Source organism: Palaemon carinicauda, chromosome 3, assembly GCF_036898095.1.
Source record: "Palaemon carinicauda isolate YSFRI2023 chromosome 3, ASM3689809v2, whole genome shotgun sequence".
Classification (NCBI taxonomy): Eukaryota; Metazoa; Arthropoda; class Malacostraca; order Decapoda; family Palaemonidae; genus Palaemon; species Palaemon carinicauda.
In genome coordinates this window covers 180,096,451-180,113,889 of record NC_090727.1, presented here as the reverse complement: position 1 = coordinate 180,113,889, position 17,439 = coordinate 180,096,451, and the positions used below count along the sequence as shown (strand labels likewise).

General features: G+C 40.5%; 1 protein-coding gene across 1 annotated transcript in view; it reads right to left on the bottom strand.

Moving 5' to 3' along the window:
* Positions 1–17,439, bottom strand: part of LOC137638804 (probable chitinase 10) — a 341,653-nt gene that overhangs the window by 194,489 nt on the left and 129,725 nt on the right. The window contains exons 10-13 of the mRNA XM_068371185.1: positions 15,865–16,676; positions 15,322–15,494; positions 3,725–3,912; positions 2,924–3,004 (exon numbers count right to left, since the gene is read on the bottom strand). Coding sequence (XP_068227286.1) covers positions 2,924–3,004; positions 3,725–3,912; positions 15,322–15,494; positions 15,865–16,676 — 1,254 coding nt within the window. The remainder of the gene's footprint in view (positions 1–2,923; positions 3,005–3,724; positions 3,913–15,321; positions 15,495–15,864; positions 16,677–17,439) is intronic.

Sequence of the window (17,439 nt, the reverse complement as noted above, 5' to 3'; positions counted from 1 at the left end):
ATCGACCTAATCATTTCTCTTTATTTTCTTATTAAATCTGTTTCTAATAACACTCTTTTATTATATTTTTTTCTCCAACACCGTGTCCTGTTACCAGCCTGGAAATATTTTCTCTTTCAACTAATGTTTAGTACTTACATAACCTGAAATCGTCTTACCTCTGAATAATATTACGCAACTACAGTTCTAGCTGGGGCCCCTTGCCCAGTATAAAATCAAGGGGTGGTGCCCAGTGCCCAGTTCTCTTGACATGTTACCAAGATTTTTAGGTATTCCCTCATTTTACCTTTATGTGTAGTGAACATTGGAGTGTGGTCGGCATTCAAACAATAGGCAGTTTGCGTGCTACATCTGGCCACAGTCCGCAAACCACTGCAGCGTTGGCGAGCTATGTGCTACCGAGAAGCACATATAAGATCATAGCAAAGGCCAACACTTACAGAAGACACCCCAGGTCTTGCAAGGGGCTGAAGGTAGCCTTGGGAGAAGCCTCTGTAAGTGTTGCCCTCCTGGTAGTCCTTGTCCGGTCAAGGGTCATCTATGAGAAAGAACAGCAGGTTATCTACGGGGTGTAGAGCACCGCACAGATGGAGAGTGCGAGAGCCTACCTCGTCCTTGCGAAGAGGATCTTCTCAATCTTGGATTGAGCGCTTTGTTCGCAATCGTAAGCGTCTCACACATTATTGTGAGTGCTTGGCTCATTATGATGAGCAGTCTGCTCGTGATCATGAGCGTCCTGGTCATGATCATGAGCGACGTGCTCGTGATCGTAAGCATCTTGCTCACGATCGTGAGCATACTGCTCGCAATCATGAGCGCCTTGCTCATGACCCTCAGCACATTACTCATGAGCATGATCGTTTTGCTCTAGATCATGAGAAGCTTGCTCGCGATAGTGATCTTCTAAATCGCAATTGTTTAGCTCATGATCGTGATCTTCTAAATCGCGATTGTTTAGCTTAGGATCGTAAACGTACAGCTCGTGATCGTGAGAGTGAGGCTCATGAACATAAAGCTTGTGAATGTGAAGCTCTTAATCATGAGCGTCGTACTCGTGATTGTGAGCCCTCAGCTCGTGATTGAGAAGAACGTATCCTGGAAGATGAGCATCCACACTGTGATGACCTGCGGTCTTTTTGGAGCGAGCGCTTAGCACTAGAGTTAGAGCGTCTTCGGGAAGAAAAACACTGAGATCAAGAGCGATCTCTGTGATCCTTTGAATGCCGTAAACAATGTTCAGCGTGTGAGTGTGAAGCTAGTGAAGGTGATGGTCCACAAGGACGAGAAGGTGCTATCTCTCGTCTGGGCAATCAGCAAGCTGATGGAGGTCTGGCTACTGGAGGATCATTCTGTCTAACGTTTGCAGCTGGCATGGGGAGCTTACGCAGGCTGGAACTTTGCCTGTGGGGATGAACAGAGGATGGCAAGAGAACTCATTGTCAACAGGAAGCCGTTGGAGGGGCCAGCGGGAACGATCACTTCGTCCGCACGTGGAAGGGCAGGGAGAGGGTGAGGGATGGACTTCACACATGTCTAAGGTGAAAGATGTTGAGGCCACAGGGGACAGATATCTCTTCACACCACGATGACAGAGAAGCAGCAACGATTCCTTCGAAGGGATAGCAGAAACCCCCAAAGACGGTCAAGCCTGAAGATCATCTGCACGAGAGAATTGCCTCCCGGCAGCTAGAGGTAAAGATGTTTCTCTGGAGGAAGCATCAAACCCCCAGTACCCAAAGGTTGCCAAGGAGTTATATGGTCTGCGCTCCTATTAGACCATTCCGCTGAGGAAGACGGGTGAGGAGGAGCTTCGGGAAGAGATCCAGGGGTGCGGGAAGCAGAAAACCAAGGTCTTTTCCTGCCAAAGGAAGACCCTGGAGGACAAAGATCTCGCTTGGCTATTTCTTCCTGTGATGCCCAATTGTATCCCACTGAGAGGCAGGCCACTCCCTAAACTCGTTGCAGGGTGAACCCTGCTCGCAACAACGGCCCTGGCACACCGGACACAACAGAAGGGGGTTGATCTCAACCGACGACATGAAGGTACTACAAGGACGAACTTTGTGGCCAGAACATGTTCGCATGGGAGCGTCATGAAGAAGCGCACTCACATCTAAAAAGAAAAAACTAGCATAAAGCGATACTTGTAATCAATGGCTAAGCCTTGAGAGTGAGAGAGCGATGACATCCATTTTCTACCAGCCAAAAGAGAAAAGTGAAGCAGCTCACTGAGCAGTCAGTGGAAATAGGTGGCTAAGGTAACCCCAGCCACCTCCTAACTACCTACTACAGTGGTTAAGTAAGGTTGCCCCCTCAAATTTTTAGTCTATTAGCTACCTTTGAGCTTTGCCGAAAGAATATTCTATAAATAAAGATAGGTTTGTTAGTGAAGGAAAAATTCAAATATTAAGAAAAATAAAAATAAACAATCCTTCCCATTATCAGTAAAGTAAATATTATCATGAGTCACACCCTTCCTCCATGAACACCCATCCAATAAAATACATCTTTTGCACATTTTCATGAAAATTACCTTCCTCTCTTGGTTTCCAAGAATGATTCTTACTGAACCCTACTGTGCTTTTGCTGCTCCACTGTTACAAGAGAATCTTTCCTTCAATATTTCTGCTGATAGGTTGTTCATTAACATATTGATATAAATTTCTCTTTTCATGCCATACTCCATCAACTCACTACTTCAGTAACATCTGGATATTCTGAATTCAGGATATGCCAGTTTATGGCTCTTTTAACTCCTTTTTTGGAAATACAGCACTAACTACAGAGATAATTACGTAAGGGACTAGATCAAATTCCATCGGTCTTGGATGATGACGCAATTCTCATACAAACATTGTTTGCTTTCAATGGATGAAAACTTCCGTTTCATATCTTTTATATCTTTCTAACACTTTTAACTTACCTTCTCTCCAATAAGCCCAGTTGGAATAATAACACACGCTGACATATTCCTTGGCATTGCTGCATGCTCCATCGGTTGTACCTTGTCAAAGAAAGCAAGCTGTACAATTCTATATATATGAATGAAAATAGGAATAAATTAAAAATGCTGTATTTCATCAGAAATTTGGTAAAAACCCAATCACATATTACAGTATTTTGTGATTATGATAACAAATATACTGATGTTGAGGTCTGGTTACAACATTAAAATCCTCTTCTTCACAATATATACAATTCTAAAAGATTCAAATCAATATTGGTTTTCAAAAGTATCAAAGCCACAACAGTATCTCTGCCCATGTCTATATGGATTCAATTTCTCTAATTTCCTGGAAACAAAACCATTTTCTTCCTTCAAACATTCACCAAATAACATCTCCTACTTTACTTCTACAAAGCACATGTGTTTATCAGTGTGAGTTTTATTCCTTCAAAGGACACCCGGTTATAAATATTTCAATGCTCAATCATTTTCATTAATTATCACTCCTTCCTAAAACATAAGTATATACATATATTCCAACATTCATAAAACTGTACAAACATTCAAGTCCATGTTCATATTACTATAATTTTACAATTTCTCTTTCATACAGTAATTAGTTCTTTCTCTTATTTTGAACTAAGCTATTTTTCCCATTGGGGCCCTAGAGCTTGAAGTTTTCCCTATTTCCCACTATGGTTGCAGATTTGCGTGTGATGATCAAGATGATGATGATAAATACAATTTTCTCCCTACAAGAACTGATGATGGGTTTACCTGTTGTTGATTCAACAGTCTCTGGCTGTTCTGTGACAACTGGGCCCAGTGTAACTGGGCTTGGTGTTGTTGACACAGCCGTCTGAGGCTGCCCTGTTATCACTGGTCCCTCAGTAACTGGGCTTTCTGTTGTACCGCAAACTGCTGAAGTACTTAATTCAGATTTCATAGTAGAGAGTAAAGGATATCTGAAGAGAAATATCACAATTAGTCATAACAAAGTACAACAACCTGACTTACAGAACATTCTGATTTGTGACAAATTTTGTTTTAATTTGTTAATGCAGTACATAATGAGAGAGAGAGAGAGAGAGAGAGAGAGAGAGAGAGAGAGAGAGAGAGAGAGAGAGAGAGAGAGAGAGAGAGAGAGAGAGATGGGTATGTGGAATTTCAGAAAACAAATGCCAAATATGGAATAGCAGGAGTAAAATCGCCTACTGTACATACAACACTAAAGTCCCTTGACATTCAGTAATAAACTTATACTGACACTTGCAAATTATAATTCAATCTTTTTACATTCTACTGCTTAAAAATAGAGTTTTTTTTTTTTATCAAGAAAGATGAGGTATACAAATGTTATTAAGGCAGTACCATATATTTGAGGATCTCTGATATCTCTATTACCTAACTCCTACAAATGTTATGGGATAAATGTATTACATTTCACACTAAAACCCATTTCACAAAAATAGGAGAATATTCCCCCAAAAAAAAAAAATAGTGTATAACAAACATAATATAATCATCAGATAAAACTTTCATATTGGAGGAATGAATGTCACTAACACTAAACACGTATCGCTATCTAATGATAACATGGGGGCTAGACTCTATTGTATAAGATTAAATTGGTTATTTTTTATTTTTCTTCTTAAATAAACTCCCACTTTGTGGCCATTTAGATAACCCATTTTGCCAAAAGATTCATTGAAATATGACTAATTTGTAAGTAATTTGTATTTTTCCTAACATACAAACCTGGAGCTATTTATAGGGGATTACTTTCGGCGAAGCTGAAAGACGAGCCAAGAAAAAATTTAGTGAACAGTAACCACCCAACTGACTAGTTAGCGAGGGGGGGGGGGGTAAACTGGCTACCCCGTTCACTCACACACATTAGTTGAGTAACCACTTTGCTTTATGGCAGGACTTCTTGGGGGATAGGGCTGGCGGCCAATTTGTATAAATAGCGCCAGGTTTGTATGCTAGGAAGAATACAAATTACTTACAAATTTGTCCTTTATTCTGCCACAAATACAAACCCTTCGATATTTATTAGAGATGACTTAACTCTTAGGTGGGAGGAAGTCCTCACCAACTGGCTTTGGCAGTTGGTTTAATTCGATATGGACTGAAGGTAGTAGGAACCCTGCCCTCGCTAAAATAGGGGGGTTATGCGTCTTTAGCGGCCTCCATAAGCTCTGCGTTTGTGATACTAGCAATGTTGCTGGTCTAGTAATAGGATCTCGAGTCATAGTAATCTGAGAGTACTGAGACTTTGCCCAATAGCCATCAGGGGTATTAGGGAGGCAACAAGTATTATTTATATACTTAGGATACACAAGTGAAACGAGTCTTTATTGCAGAGAGGAGAGGTCAGCAATGCTGAGTTCCCCAGTGGGGGAGAAGGTGAAAGGAAGAAAGAGGCCAGTCATTCTTTACTCATTCACCCTAGACTAACCCAGGTAACCTCAGCCCTAAACCCTCTGCTACTTGTCCATCAAGGAGCTTGATGTCTTTAAGACCACTTATTATGAGGCCACTACATGACTAATGGAGAACGTATCCATGTTCCTGTGGGTTACATCTTGCAGCTAGTGGGCGGTAAGGGTTGTCTGATACTTCCATACGCCCGCTTGCAATACCTGCAAAACAGAATTGTATTTCTTGAATGCCAGGGATGTTGCAATGCCCCTGATGTCATGAGCTCTGGCTTGTTTTTGAGGAGGAAGGTCAGGATTAAGCGCAAAGTCAATGACATTGCGGATCCAGGAAGAAATTGTATTTCTTATGACCCTCCTCTTGATCTTTCTCGTGTTGACAAACAGTGCTGACACACAGGGCAAGCTGATGCTGTTCTTTTGAGGTAAAACCTCAGACTCCTTACTGGGCAAACTACCAACTGGTCTGGGTCTTCGGTTACAAAACAGAACTCTTTATCCGGAATGGGCCAAATCTAAGATCCGACTCACTCGATTTGGAGTCTTAGCTATGAACTCAGGGATGAAGCTGAGTATTACTTCTCCCCATATCGTTAAGTCAGAGACATCATAAGATAAACCATGCAGTTCACTGACTCTCTTGGCTAAAGCCAAAGCGAATAGGAACACTGTCTTCAGGGTAAGGTGGCGATCTGTTGAAGGACCGGGACCATGTTCCAAGGAGGAGGTCTAACTTCCGAATTGGGACAAGTAATCTCATAACTACGTATGAGTAAGAAAAGTTCTAACGAGGAGGAAATATCTACTCCTTTTAGTTTAAAGGCGTGATTCTGCTATTGTTGGAATAGGGGCATCGAGGGGAGTGATACTCCTTCCACGACAATAGCCACAAAAACCGACCACTTCGCCTAGAAGACTGACGATGAAGAGTGTCTGAAGTATCTAGGCGGGGTGCTGGACAATCTTCAGGCGTAAAGTTGAAGCGAAGCTACGACTTTGTGGAAGATGTTGGTATGTGGCTGTTTGAGTAGATTGTGACGTGGAGGAAGTTCCCTCGGAAGCTCCGTCAGGAGCTGCATAAAGTCCGGGAACCATTCTTCGTGATACCATAGTGAAGCTACTAGAGTCATTTATAAGTTCTTGCTTATCCTGGCTTGGTTAAGAACCTTCTCATCAGACAGAACGGGGGAAAACTTTACACATCTATGTTGTCCCACCATTGTTGGAATGCATCTTGTCACCCAGGCCTTGAGCCTTGGGGAACACTAGAGTGGGAGCCTGAAATTCAGGGTGGTTGGGAACAGGTCCACAGTCAGAGAACCCCAAAAAGTTGTTATTATTATTATTATTATTATTATTATTATTATTATTATTATTATTAATTGCTAAGCTACAACCCTAGTTGGAAAATCCGGATGCTATAAGCCCAGGTGCTCCAACAGGGAAAATATCCCAGTGAGGAAAAGCAACAAGGAAAAATAAAATATTTTAAGAACAGTAACATTAAAATAAATATAGCCTATATAAACTATAAATACTTTAACAGAGGAAGAGGAAGAGAAATAAGACAGAATAGATGTGCCTGAGTGTACCCTTATGTTAGGAGTTTGTTGGCTACTAGATGATTCAACCTCCTCTCTGAGCCCACTATCTGAGTTGCTCTGTTCAGATTGTCTGCAAGCACATTCCTGTTGCCAGGAATGATGCAACCGGATAGGGACACCTAGCTGTCTTCTGTCCATCTCAGCGTGTCTATGGCTTGATGGTTCTCTAAGAGATTTATATGCTAGTACCTTTCTGATTCGTACCAAAGGACGGAGATGGTTTGGTGCACCGTATGGGCCGCCCACCTTCTTTAGATGCATCCAAAAAGAGCATCAGTTTCAGAGGGGGGACGAGAAGATTGACCTCTTTGCGGAGGTTCATGTCTGCCACCCACCATCTGAGGTCTGTCAGTTCTTCTGACCTTAGTTGAACCACGTTGTCTGGGGAATTGTTTGCTTGATTCCACTTGCACTTGAGGCACTCTTGGACCCATAAGGAAAGATTTTCGCCCACCGATCATCGGAAAAGGGGAAGGGCACTGGACTACTTGGTTAACCAATTACCCCATAGGGTGCTCAATAATACTCTGAGATTGTAACTGTTGTTCTCCTCCCCTAAGGGCTAGTAAGTTCCTTTCAGTGGAACAGGTGACTTTGACTTCAAATAAAAATCAATGCTCCTTGGTTTGTCCCGATAGGTTGAGGGATTGTGTAGCAAGAAAACATCTCAAGTTGATGTCAAGACGTGCAACTGATTGCATGCTTCTGCTATGAAGGGGGGGGGGGGGGGAATCCTGTCCTCTTTCCAACCGCCACCAATCTAGTGGGGGTTGGCCGATTAATATTGATACAAATTGGTAAACCAGGTGACAGGTATTGCTTATTTTATTACAGCGAATCTCCTTAGAGATCACTTTTTGGACAAGAGACTGGTCAGTGACTACTGAACACACACAGCTATTCCCAAAGGATAAAATTGAGACCTATCTACGAACCAGTAACACAGACAGGGGAGTTGGACAAACATACGGGCGTAGCCTGAATTACAGTTGTGTCCAGAACTCTGTTGGACCGGGATTTTCTCCTTGTGAAAGGCGAAAAAACGTTTGTATTTCTTTGTCTCCGATGAGAAAAAACGGCATGAGTATTGAATGTTCTCTTCTTAGAAAACGGATTTGCTTATGAGTTTTAGGTGTAAGTATCTTTTTTAAAACATGAGACCTTCGATCAGAAAGAAATGAAGGAACGGCCTATGAAGGCAGACCGCGTATGTAGTGTGTCTGGTTACGGGAAGGTAGAAGAATAATGTATAACTTGATTTCCCGTAAGGGATATAGCCATCAATCAAATAACTTATTAGAGTTCTAATTGTAAGATGGTCTATAGCCCTTGCTGGCAAAGAGATCACTTGCATGCACATGTACCTGCCAGTCTGCGGTAGTGCATGCGTATTCTTTGCCTCCAGGTAAACGTTTGATAACAAATTTGAGCCCAGTTGAGGGACTAATGTATATGCGACGAATCGCAACATTATTGCCCGAGGAATCTTTGATCGTCGACTAGCTATCGTATTTTTTAGAGATGTGGGCGCATACACCCACAAACAAAACATACAGTTATTGTATCAACCATTCCTCCGTTGGTGGGCGAACCCCGTGGGCGGGGCTCGCCAACGTTCATACACAAAGTTATCTGGCCACCTTGTGAGCAGGGTTTGTAATGTTCGTAAATGTGATGAGAAGTTGACAACGTTTGTTGCTATCGTTCATACAAGTAAGCTAACTCTGCTCCCTTGAGACTAAAGTCTTTAGATAATAACCCTGTTAGGGTAAAAATATAAAATGTCTCACAAGCATATCATGTTAAAACGAGAATTCGTTGTGCCAATGGAAGGCAGCTGACTCGAACAATCGGTAGAAACAGTGTTTGTGACAATAATCTTAAGGTTTTGTCTGGGAGAGAGCGCATGCACCCCAGAATGAGTTCTTGAGCCTTTCATGGAGCTTTAATGAATGCTGTTGAACTTATATAAATCTTCTCAGGGAAGAGTTTCCCATAAAGGGTGTAGTATCGTATGTGAGGGTTTACTCAATAAACACATATATTAAGTAGGTTTGTATGAGGTTGCCATCAAACTCTTTCTTGTATGGGGTTGCCATCGAACGCTTTCTCGTAAGGGGTTGTCATCGAGCACTTCCTCGCTAGCGAGAAAACCTACCGTCTAATGTAGGCAAAACCCAGCCAGAGGGAATTGAACTTGAATGTAAAAATTCTTTTTGCTCTGCTTCCATCCCAGAAGTAGCGAGATTGACACTGATCTCACAGAGGGTGAAAGTTTCGCGGTGATGAGAGATGATCATGAGCCTCCTGCTACCCCAACCGCTAGTTAGTGGGAGTGGGGGGGGGGGGGAAGTGACGATGGTTCATCTGAAGACTAAAGGCATGGAGCTGGCGAGTGTAGAGCGACGTTACATGTCAAGTTACACTGCTAAGTCATGAGACGATGTTCTGCCACGCGACGCTGCTATGCAATGTGACGCTGTTCTGCAGTATGACACTGTTGTGTCGCGCGATGTTGTTCTGCCGCATAACGCAGCATAGGAACGAGCATGGATGTTGGTGACCAAACCCAGGGGTGGGGTAAACCTTAGAGCTTTCAGTGAAAGCTTCGGGTCGCACGAGCCGTGAGATTCGGAGTGATGACAACCAAAGGGTTCTATGTCATGGAAACTTGAAAAAAATGGCTGAGAACCTTGTCGCGCGAGTCCGCGTGACGAAGACCCAAAGGTCCACAAGAGTTACAAGAGCCCGGGGGCTCAGTATAACCGATGAAACGAGAGCCCGAAGGCTCAATGTGACAAATCTTAGGAAACTTGATGTTACGTGAACCCTAAGGTTACGAGAGCCCAGAGTTTCAGCATAATGCCAGTCAAGATAGTACAAAGACTCATTGTGACACCAGTCGTGAAAGTCTAAGGGCAACATGAAGAAGGAGAGAAAACTCTATGTTACAAGAGCTGAAAGTCTCGTCATAACCAGGGTTACGAGAGTCCGAAGGCTCAACATAATAATAGTTATGAGAGCCTGAAGGCTCAGCTTGACACGAGAGCCCGAAGTCTCAGCGCGACACAGATCACGAGAACCCAAAGGCTCAGCATGACCAGGGTTGTGAGAGCCCGAAGGTTCCACGCAATGGGAGAAAGAAGGCTCAACATAATGAATGGTACGAGAGTTCACAAGCTCTACATTCCGCATCGTGACTGAGACAAAAAGGTCCCTGGTTGTGAGAATCTGAAGGGAAAATCGAAACCAGAACTTGAAGGTTCGGTGTCTCATAAGCCCGAAGACTTAGCAAAACGAGGTCCCAAAGGCCCCAGGTTATGAGAACCTGAAGGAACATCGAAACCAAAACCCAAAGGTTCGGTGTCCCACAATCCCGAAGGCTTAGCGGAACGAGGACCAAAAGGCCCACGGTTACAAGAACCCCAAGGTTCGGTGTCCTGCAAACCCAAAGGCTTAATGAAACGATGAACCAAAGATCCCATGCTGCGGGAACCCGAAGGAATATCGCAATGAAAACCTGAAGGCTCCAGATCAAGCAAGCCCTATACGGGATCGTCACGAGATCCCGAAAGGAGATTGTGACTTGAACACGGGGGTTCAAAAAGACGTTTCCTCACCACAGGAGGAGGAGCACGACGTGGATGGAGAGGGGTCAGAAACCAATCCTCCCGATGACCACCCGAAGGCCAACGCCCAGCGGAGACCACCAAAGGGGGAGACTGCTCAATCCCAAGAAGCTTCCTCTCCCTAGAAAGAGATCTGTTCTCCCGAAGGAGAACATCCCTAGGACTAAGCTCTGCCCTGCCTGAAGGAGAAAATCGCCTTAAACTAAGCTCTGCCCTGACCTTGGGGGAAATGCGTGGGCGTAAGGAGACCACTGACCACAAGAGATTCTCTCGCGAACGAGAGATGTTGCCCCGGAGGAGTAATATGCCTAGGACTTTGCTCTCCTACCTCCCCTGGAGGAGAAGAAATGTTTATGGCGTCGGCCACGACACCAAAGTCAGACCGACAGGCAGCAGCACGTGCACCCACACAACATGAAAACCCGAAGGTTGAAAAGGAGTCTCCTACCAAAGGGGGAGGAGAATGCCCAAGAAGAAGAGAGGTCCAAAACTCCTCCTCCTGACGGACCCCGAAGGGAAACATCTAGCAAGATCCTCCAGAGAGGGAGTCTACTCTGTCACAAAAAGCTGATCACAAGCTTTCTCTCCTGAATGAGAGGAATGTTCTCCTGAATAAGGACCTCGTCTACGACTATGCTTTCCCCCCAGTCCTATGGAAAAAAGCATAGCTTACGACACATGGTGGTCACAGATCAATCTCTCTTACGGATGATAAAAGTCCTCCTGGAGGAGGACCTTGCCTTGGACTGTGCTTTCCCCCAGCCCAAGGGGAAGAGGCGCAGTCTTTGGCAACAAAATAGCAGATACTGATCTTCGTCCAGCTGTCAGCAATCCTCCCCGTAACCGGGATGTTACTAAACGGCTGCTGAAGGGAAGCTCTCTCTCGGAAGGGAGAGCAGCCCAACACCTGGGAAGGTTAACTCTTCCTTGGACAGGAGAGTTCTACAACCCCCGGAGGCGGACAGAGTAGCATCAACACAATGGCAACTCCCTTGCAGCGGAAGCCAAGTCCATGATACACTGTCACACAAACAACAACTGTGATAAAAAGTTAAATATATATAAAAACATACAAGTATGTTTTCGTATATATTTATAAAACGAATAAGAAAAACAGAATGAACTGTTTAACAATCAAATGAAAAGTCTTGCAGGAGAGAGCGGCAGTATGACCGTCCTCTAATGAGCCAGAGAGCAAAGTGGTTACGCAACTAAGGTGTGTGAATGAGCTGGGTAGCTAACTACCGGGTTGGGTGGTTACCCCTCGCTAAAATTATTCTTGGCTTCGCCGAAAAGTAATCTCCTATAAATAGAAGGGTTTGTATTTGTGACGGAACAAAAAAAGTTTTCTTGCAACTCTCCCCACACTTCTCCATATAAAGTTTTACCTATATGAACTGATTTTCTCAGAAACCAAAATAGGCAAGTGGAATAATAAATGAATATAAAAAGATTCCGCTGAAAATAACATATGTTATAATAGCATCCATAATGGTAAATAACAAAGGAATATACACTATTACCATTAAAAAACTGAATACGCATATAAATAGGTCCTTGGGTTACAACAGAGCTTCATTCCTGTGACCAACTATACAGTAGAACCTTGCAAAAACGAACTCTGTTATAAAGGATTTCAGATAATACAAACTAAATACAGACAACTGGATCACTGCAAGAAGTACTGCACTGTATACAGTTCTGAGATACTGTACTTATATTCATTTACTGCATATTCATGAACATACAAGTGATAAAACCATTTTAAACTGGTTTATTATTTGCATATCTTCATATTAAATATCTTATTCAAATACGTCTACAACAATGAAATCCACTTATATCTATCCAAGCCTCTTATAAAATGTACGTTAAGATGAGTTTATCTTAGGGTGATTTCAAGCTACTAATCCCAAGGATATGCTAACATATAAAATATGAATAAAGTATTCTTAATAAAAATAATGATATTACAAATTTTATTTTACTTATTGTATCCTTAGAAATTCAGAATAAACGAAATAAAGCTGTTTCTATACATATTATGTTTTTCCTACATATGATGGACAAAAAGAAGACTACTGTACTGACTTGCTTAATTTCATCGCCAGCACATTGAACAAACAAATGAATGAATGCATTTACACACCAAATTAATTAATGACCAAATTAGCTTTTATTAGACTGTATGAAAACTTTTATTTATCATAAAGTGTTTTGAATAAGTTTGGAAATTGAATGTGGGAGACAGGCTGAGAAAATGTTAACTTCGTCAGCTAATATTTTCATCAGATAATTCAAGCTACTGCTATCGAAAATATGCACACATGAAAAATTATATTTTCAATATAATTTCCAAACTTATTCAACCAATCTTATAATAAATAAGTTTTCATACAGTCTGATATAAGCTATTAGTATTGTTAGTTATGACTTAGAACTGTAAATAGTGTAAAAGGTATGTTATTTGTATAAATTTAATACATTTGTTTTACTATCTTTTCATTGACGGTTGTACTGTTTTTTTATTATCCACTTTTGTATCTGTCACATGTCCTTCAAATTATCTCATAGATATTTCCTTTTGTTTCAGTAGGGAACTAGCAAAAACCATAATTTACTGTTCACTTGTTTTGCAAATAGGTCTATGGCTGCCACAATTAATATAGGCCAGTCTACACTGTTGGTGCATAGCAGTAAATCGACCATAATGCCACCTAATTCTTCTCCGGAATATTTGAGTAGGGTACCTACTTAGCCTATCCCGTTATCTGAACACAATTAGGCTATTCTCCCCATAACATTAAGTAGTAAAACTTGATAATAATTGTTGTAAAAGGTATTGTTAAATGACACTGAATCTCAATGTTACTTATTTTGAATGTTTTACATCTCTTGAAGATTTACCCAGAACGGAAGGTGATTGTGAACAGAGCTAATTCTTCATGGATGTTGAAAAATGTTGGACAAATTTGAAAATGAGCAAATCTACAACAGAACTGATCACCAAAAAAAAAATGAAACTTTAGTTCTTTGTTAACAAAAACCGATTTAACCTAAGTCAGCAGAGATCTAGGCACTAATACATATTGGTCACAAGAGGTCATAAATAATCTAATAATTGTATCGCCATGCCAACTGTATTTACAACCTTGATATTTTTTTCTCATTAAAGGTATTTAATTTTTTATTCAATTTTGCATTAAAATAAGATAAATATTTGTTTATAATTTGCTTAGTCTACTCCTTTATTAATCTGACCCCAACTCCTCTACACTAATATAGTGCAACGTTTGGAATAAAAAACCTTTCCTTCTAATAATTCTTATAAAAGTACTGTAAATATGATCATGCAAAAAGAATTCACCTAATGTTCATTTGCTTGTTGGTGTCCTTGCCCATAACCAAAACAAGAGGGGGGGGGGGGGGTGACCATAACTAGTCATGTTTAAGATGGGATAATTTGTTTAGCTGTGGGTTAACAGGTTATAACCTGATAGTGAATCTGTGGGCTACACCCGGCAGCAGCCTGCTAATCACTACAATGTGATCATTCGCTCGTGATTGGAGATGATACGTAAAAAACCGATTTCCCTTTTGAGAGTCCTTAGTTAGAAAAACTTTACCGTACATAGAATCGACATTATTTTATTTTTAATTTCTAAGAATAGAGTAAGTAAAAAATTATCAATATCATCTTTACACAACCAAACTAATCCTATACACAAATGGTTTCGTAATTTATCATAATTAAAATTTGCCCTAATTTTTTACTTTGTTTAGTTGAAATATTGTCTTTCACTCAGATATATATAATAATTACATTTCCATAAATACTATACTAGTATAGTATTCTAGTGCATATATTTTATATTATGTTGTGTGATGTTAATAGTAGAGAAAGTAGTAGTAGTATTAGTAGTTCACAGATTAATCACTACAGTTTTCCAGCGTCATATTCAGGTTGTTTTGATTTGAACCGTATTTGAAGTGATAATTTTTTCATGCATTTCATTCAATTTACATTGCTTAATCATGTCATCTAAGGGTGAAAAACGAAAGTGTGTTAATCTCACCAGCTCATTTCCATGTTCCCCCAGATGCTGGGTATATATAGTAGGCCTGCACCTACACAATTTGGTATGATTTTACTTGATTCTATGCTTCTCCAATCATATTTTCAATACAACAGACTAACAAAGATAATGGGTAGCCCTTCACCTGTATTAGGCCGTTATTGCGAGGTTTGTTTCTTCAAGTCTGACAAAAGCCAGAACACATCTAAATATGATAGCCCAAAGTCACTCACCTGTGCTAATGCAATAGTAGAGATATAAATCTTGGACAAGAAAACACTTCATAAAATGGAAACATAACTAGTATTAAGAAAAAACCTTAAAGAAATAAAAAAGGAAAGAGTAAAAAAAAAAATACAATTTTATAGATGCTGCATTATATCCACGAAACATTGTAAGCCATACTGTTGTATTCCGTTTACTTAACGTATGAGTACTCCGCGTGAAAATGTATCATCGTTTGCATACCATAAGATGAATAAGATACTGAATAAAAAACTAAGAAAGCCATATTAAAATATCAATAAATATTCAAAATTATCAAACACCTTAAAATACAATGGAGATTTCAATACATGAAAAAATGTGTGATCAAATTTTAAAAAATATTCATGATAAATGTACCTTCCCAGAGGACAATCTCCATTGAAGTCTGCCAAATCAATTGCCCACACCATGGTTCCTCCAAGACCCTCAGACTTGACATACTGAGCTTTGGTACGAACCATATCCACATCATCATAACCGACCCACTGATTTCCACTGTAAGCATAAGGGCCTCTTGCTCCACTGCTGTCCTGAAATTTGGAGGTCGTATTTAGACTAGTGGGTAAGATTCTCTGTAAGCAGAATACATACCACACTAAGCAATTTAAATATATTAGCATTATTTTATTTGCAGCTTTTTCTAGTTATATACTGGATTGTGAGATTGAACACTTTTCTAATTGTCATACAAGTAATCCATAACTTGTACGTCAAACATTTTAACATGGTTAACCGAAAATAATACTTTACAAAATTCATTACCACAAAGTATTCAATTCAAACATTATCTTATACTGTATATAAGTTATCTTGAAGACGTCCTATACAACAGGATTCCAGAAATCATACATTGCATCTGTGAAATGTGATTGAATGGAAATATACAATTGGCGTGCGTACCTTGACAACAGTCCAACCATTGCTGACGTATGTACATATTTCCAGGTAACCAAGGTAACCTACTTCTCCTGTTATGGCACCTGCATTTCCTCCTCCAGAAGCTGGTGCTGGTGGGGTCTTCTGTGAGGTGCTTAAGGTGAAGCTACGTCCATAAAGAGGTACCCCTAAAACAAGTTTCCCAGCAGAAGCACCACTTGCTATCCACTTCTTTACAGTAGAGTCTGCATCTAAATTCCCAGCATCATTATACAGTTTGGAATGGTGGTCTGCATTGCTCTCCCATGAACCATGAAAATCATAAGTCATTAGATGAATATAATCTAAATACTGACTAAGTGTTGGAACATCATATGAAGACATAGCTAATGCTTCAGAGGCTCCCACTGCAGCAGTAAGTAACAACCCTTCTGGTTCAAAAGCTGTTTTCAGTTCTTTCACAAATAGTCCAAAGTTGGCTTTGTCTCCTGAGCTTGGATATTCCCAATCAAGATCTAACCCATCAAATTTATAGTTCTTTAAAAATGGAATCACATGGTTTATGAAGTTCTGTCTGTTAGTTGCAGACGACACAAGAGTTGAATACTTGGACGATTGAGAATCAGTCCACCCTCCAATGGCTAAAGTAGTTTTAATTCCAGGCTTAAGGTTCTTTAGGTTAGTGAACTTATTGTAATTATCCAGACCACTTGGCAGGTCTAACCACGAATCATGGGCTTTGATAGTGAGGGAGTTAGCATCCAGAACGGCAAATGCATACACAAGGTGCGTGCACAAATCCAGATCTATGTCTTCCACATTATATTGGCCAGCACCTGCAACAAAATTAAGTCACCAATATGTATTTTACAGTATCAATACATTACAATAACATATTTTTTAAATGTACTGTTTAAGAATTGGAGAAATTTAATACAGAAATGTAAGACTCTATAGATGTGCAGATATTGGTAGTGATCATCAGCTCCTCATTGCCACACAAAAATTAAATTTGAAAACACTCAACAAAAATGTAATAGAATACCTAGGTTTAATCCAACTAAGCTTCTAGAAGATCAGCAGAGAGAAACCTTTGAAATTGAAAGTAGGAATTGATTTGCAGTCATAGAGCCTTCAAGAGATGAAGAGCAGACTATTAATGAAGAACGGTGAAATATTAAGAACATCTATCAGTCAGTTGGTAGGGAAGTTTTGGAATATGCAATTACAAGGAGAAAACCGTGGGATACTAAAAGGAGACAAAGACAGAAATTGATTGTTGAAAGTTTTCGAGGAAGTAATGAAAATTACAAGGTAGAGCATGCTAAGTATTCCAGTATTGATAGTGAAGTCAAAAGAAAAGCCAGGAATAACTGCAGAGAGTATTTAGACAGGATAGAAGATGAGGCTAACAAAGCTATGAATTCAGGGAGCGGCTGTAGTGTAAGAATTGCTCACAGATTTATTAATGAAATCTCTACTGGGGCAAAGAAGAAGAAAGGCAGCGTTGGATGGAGCACTTTAGTGAGGTTATGAATAGGAGATATGAAGGGAATAATTTGATTGATATACCTGAAGCTGATGAAGACCTTGAAGTGC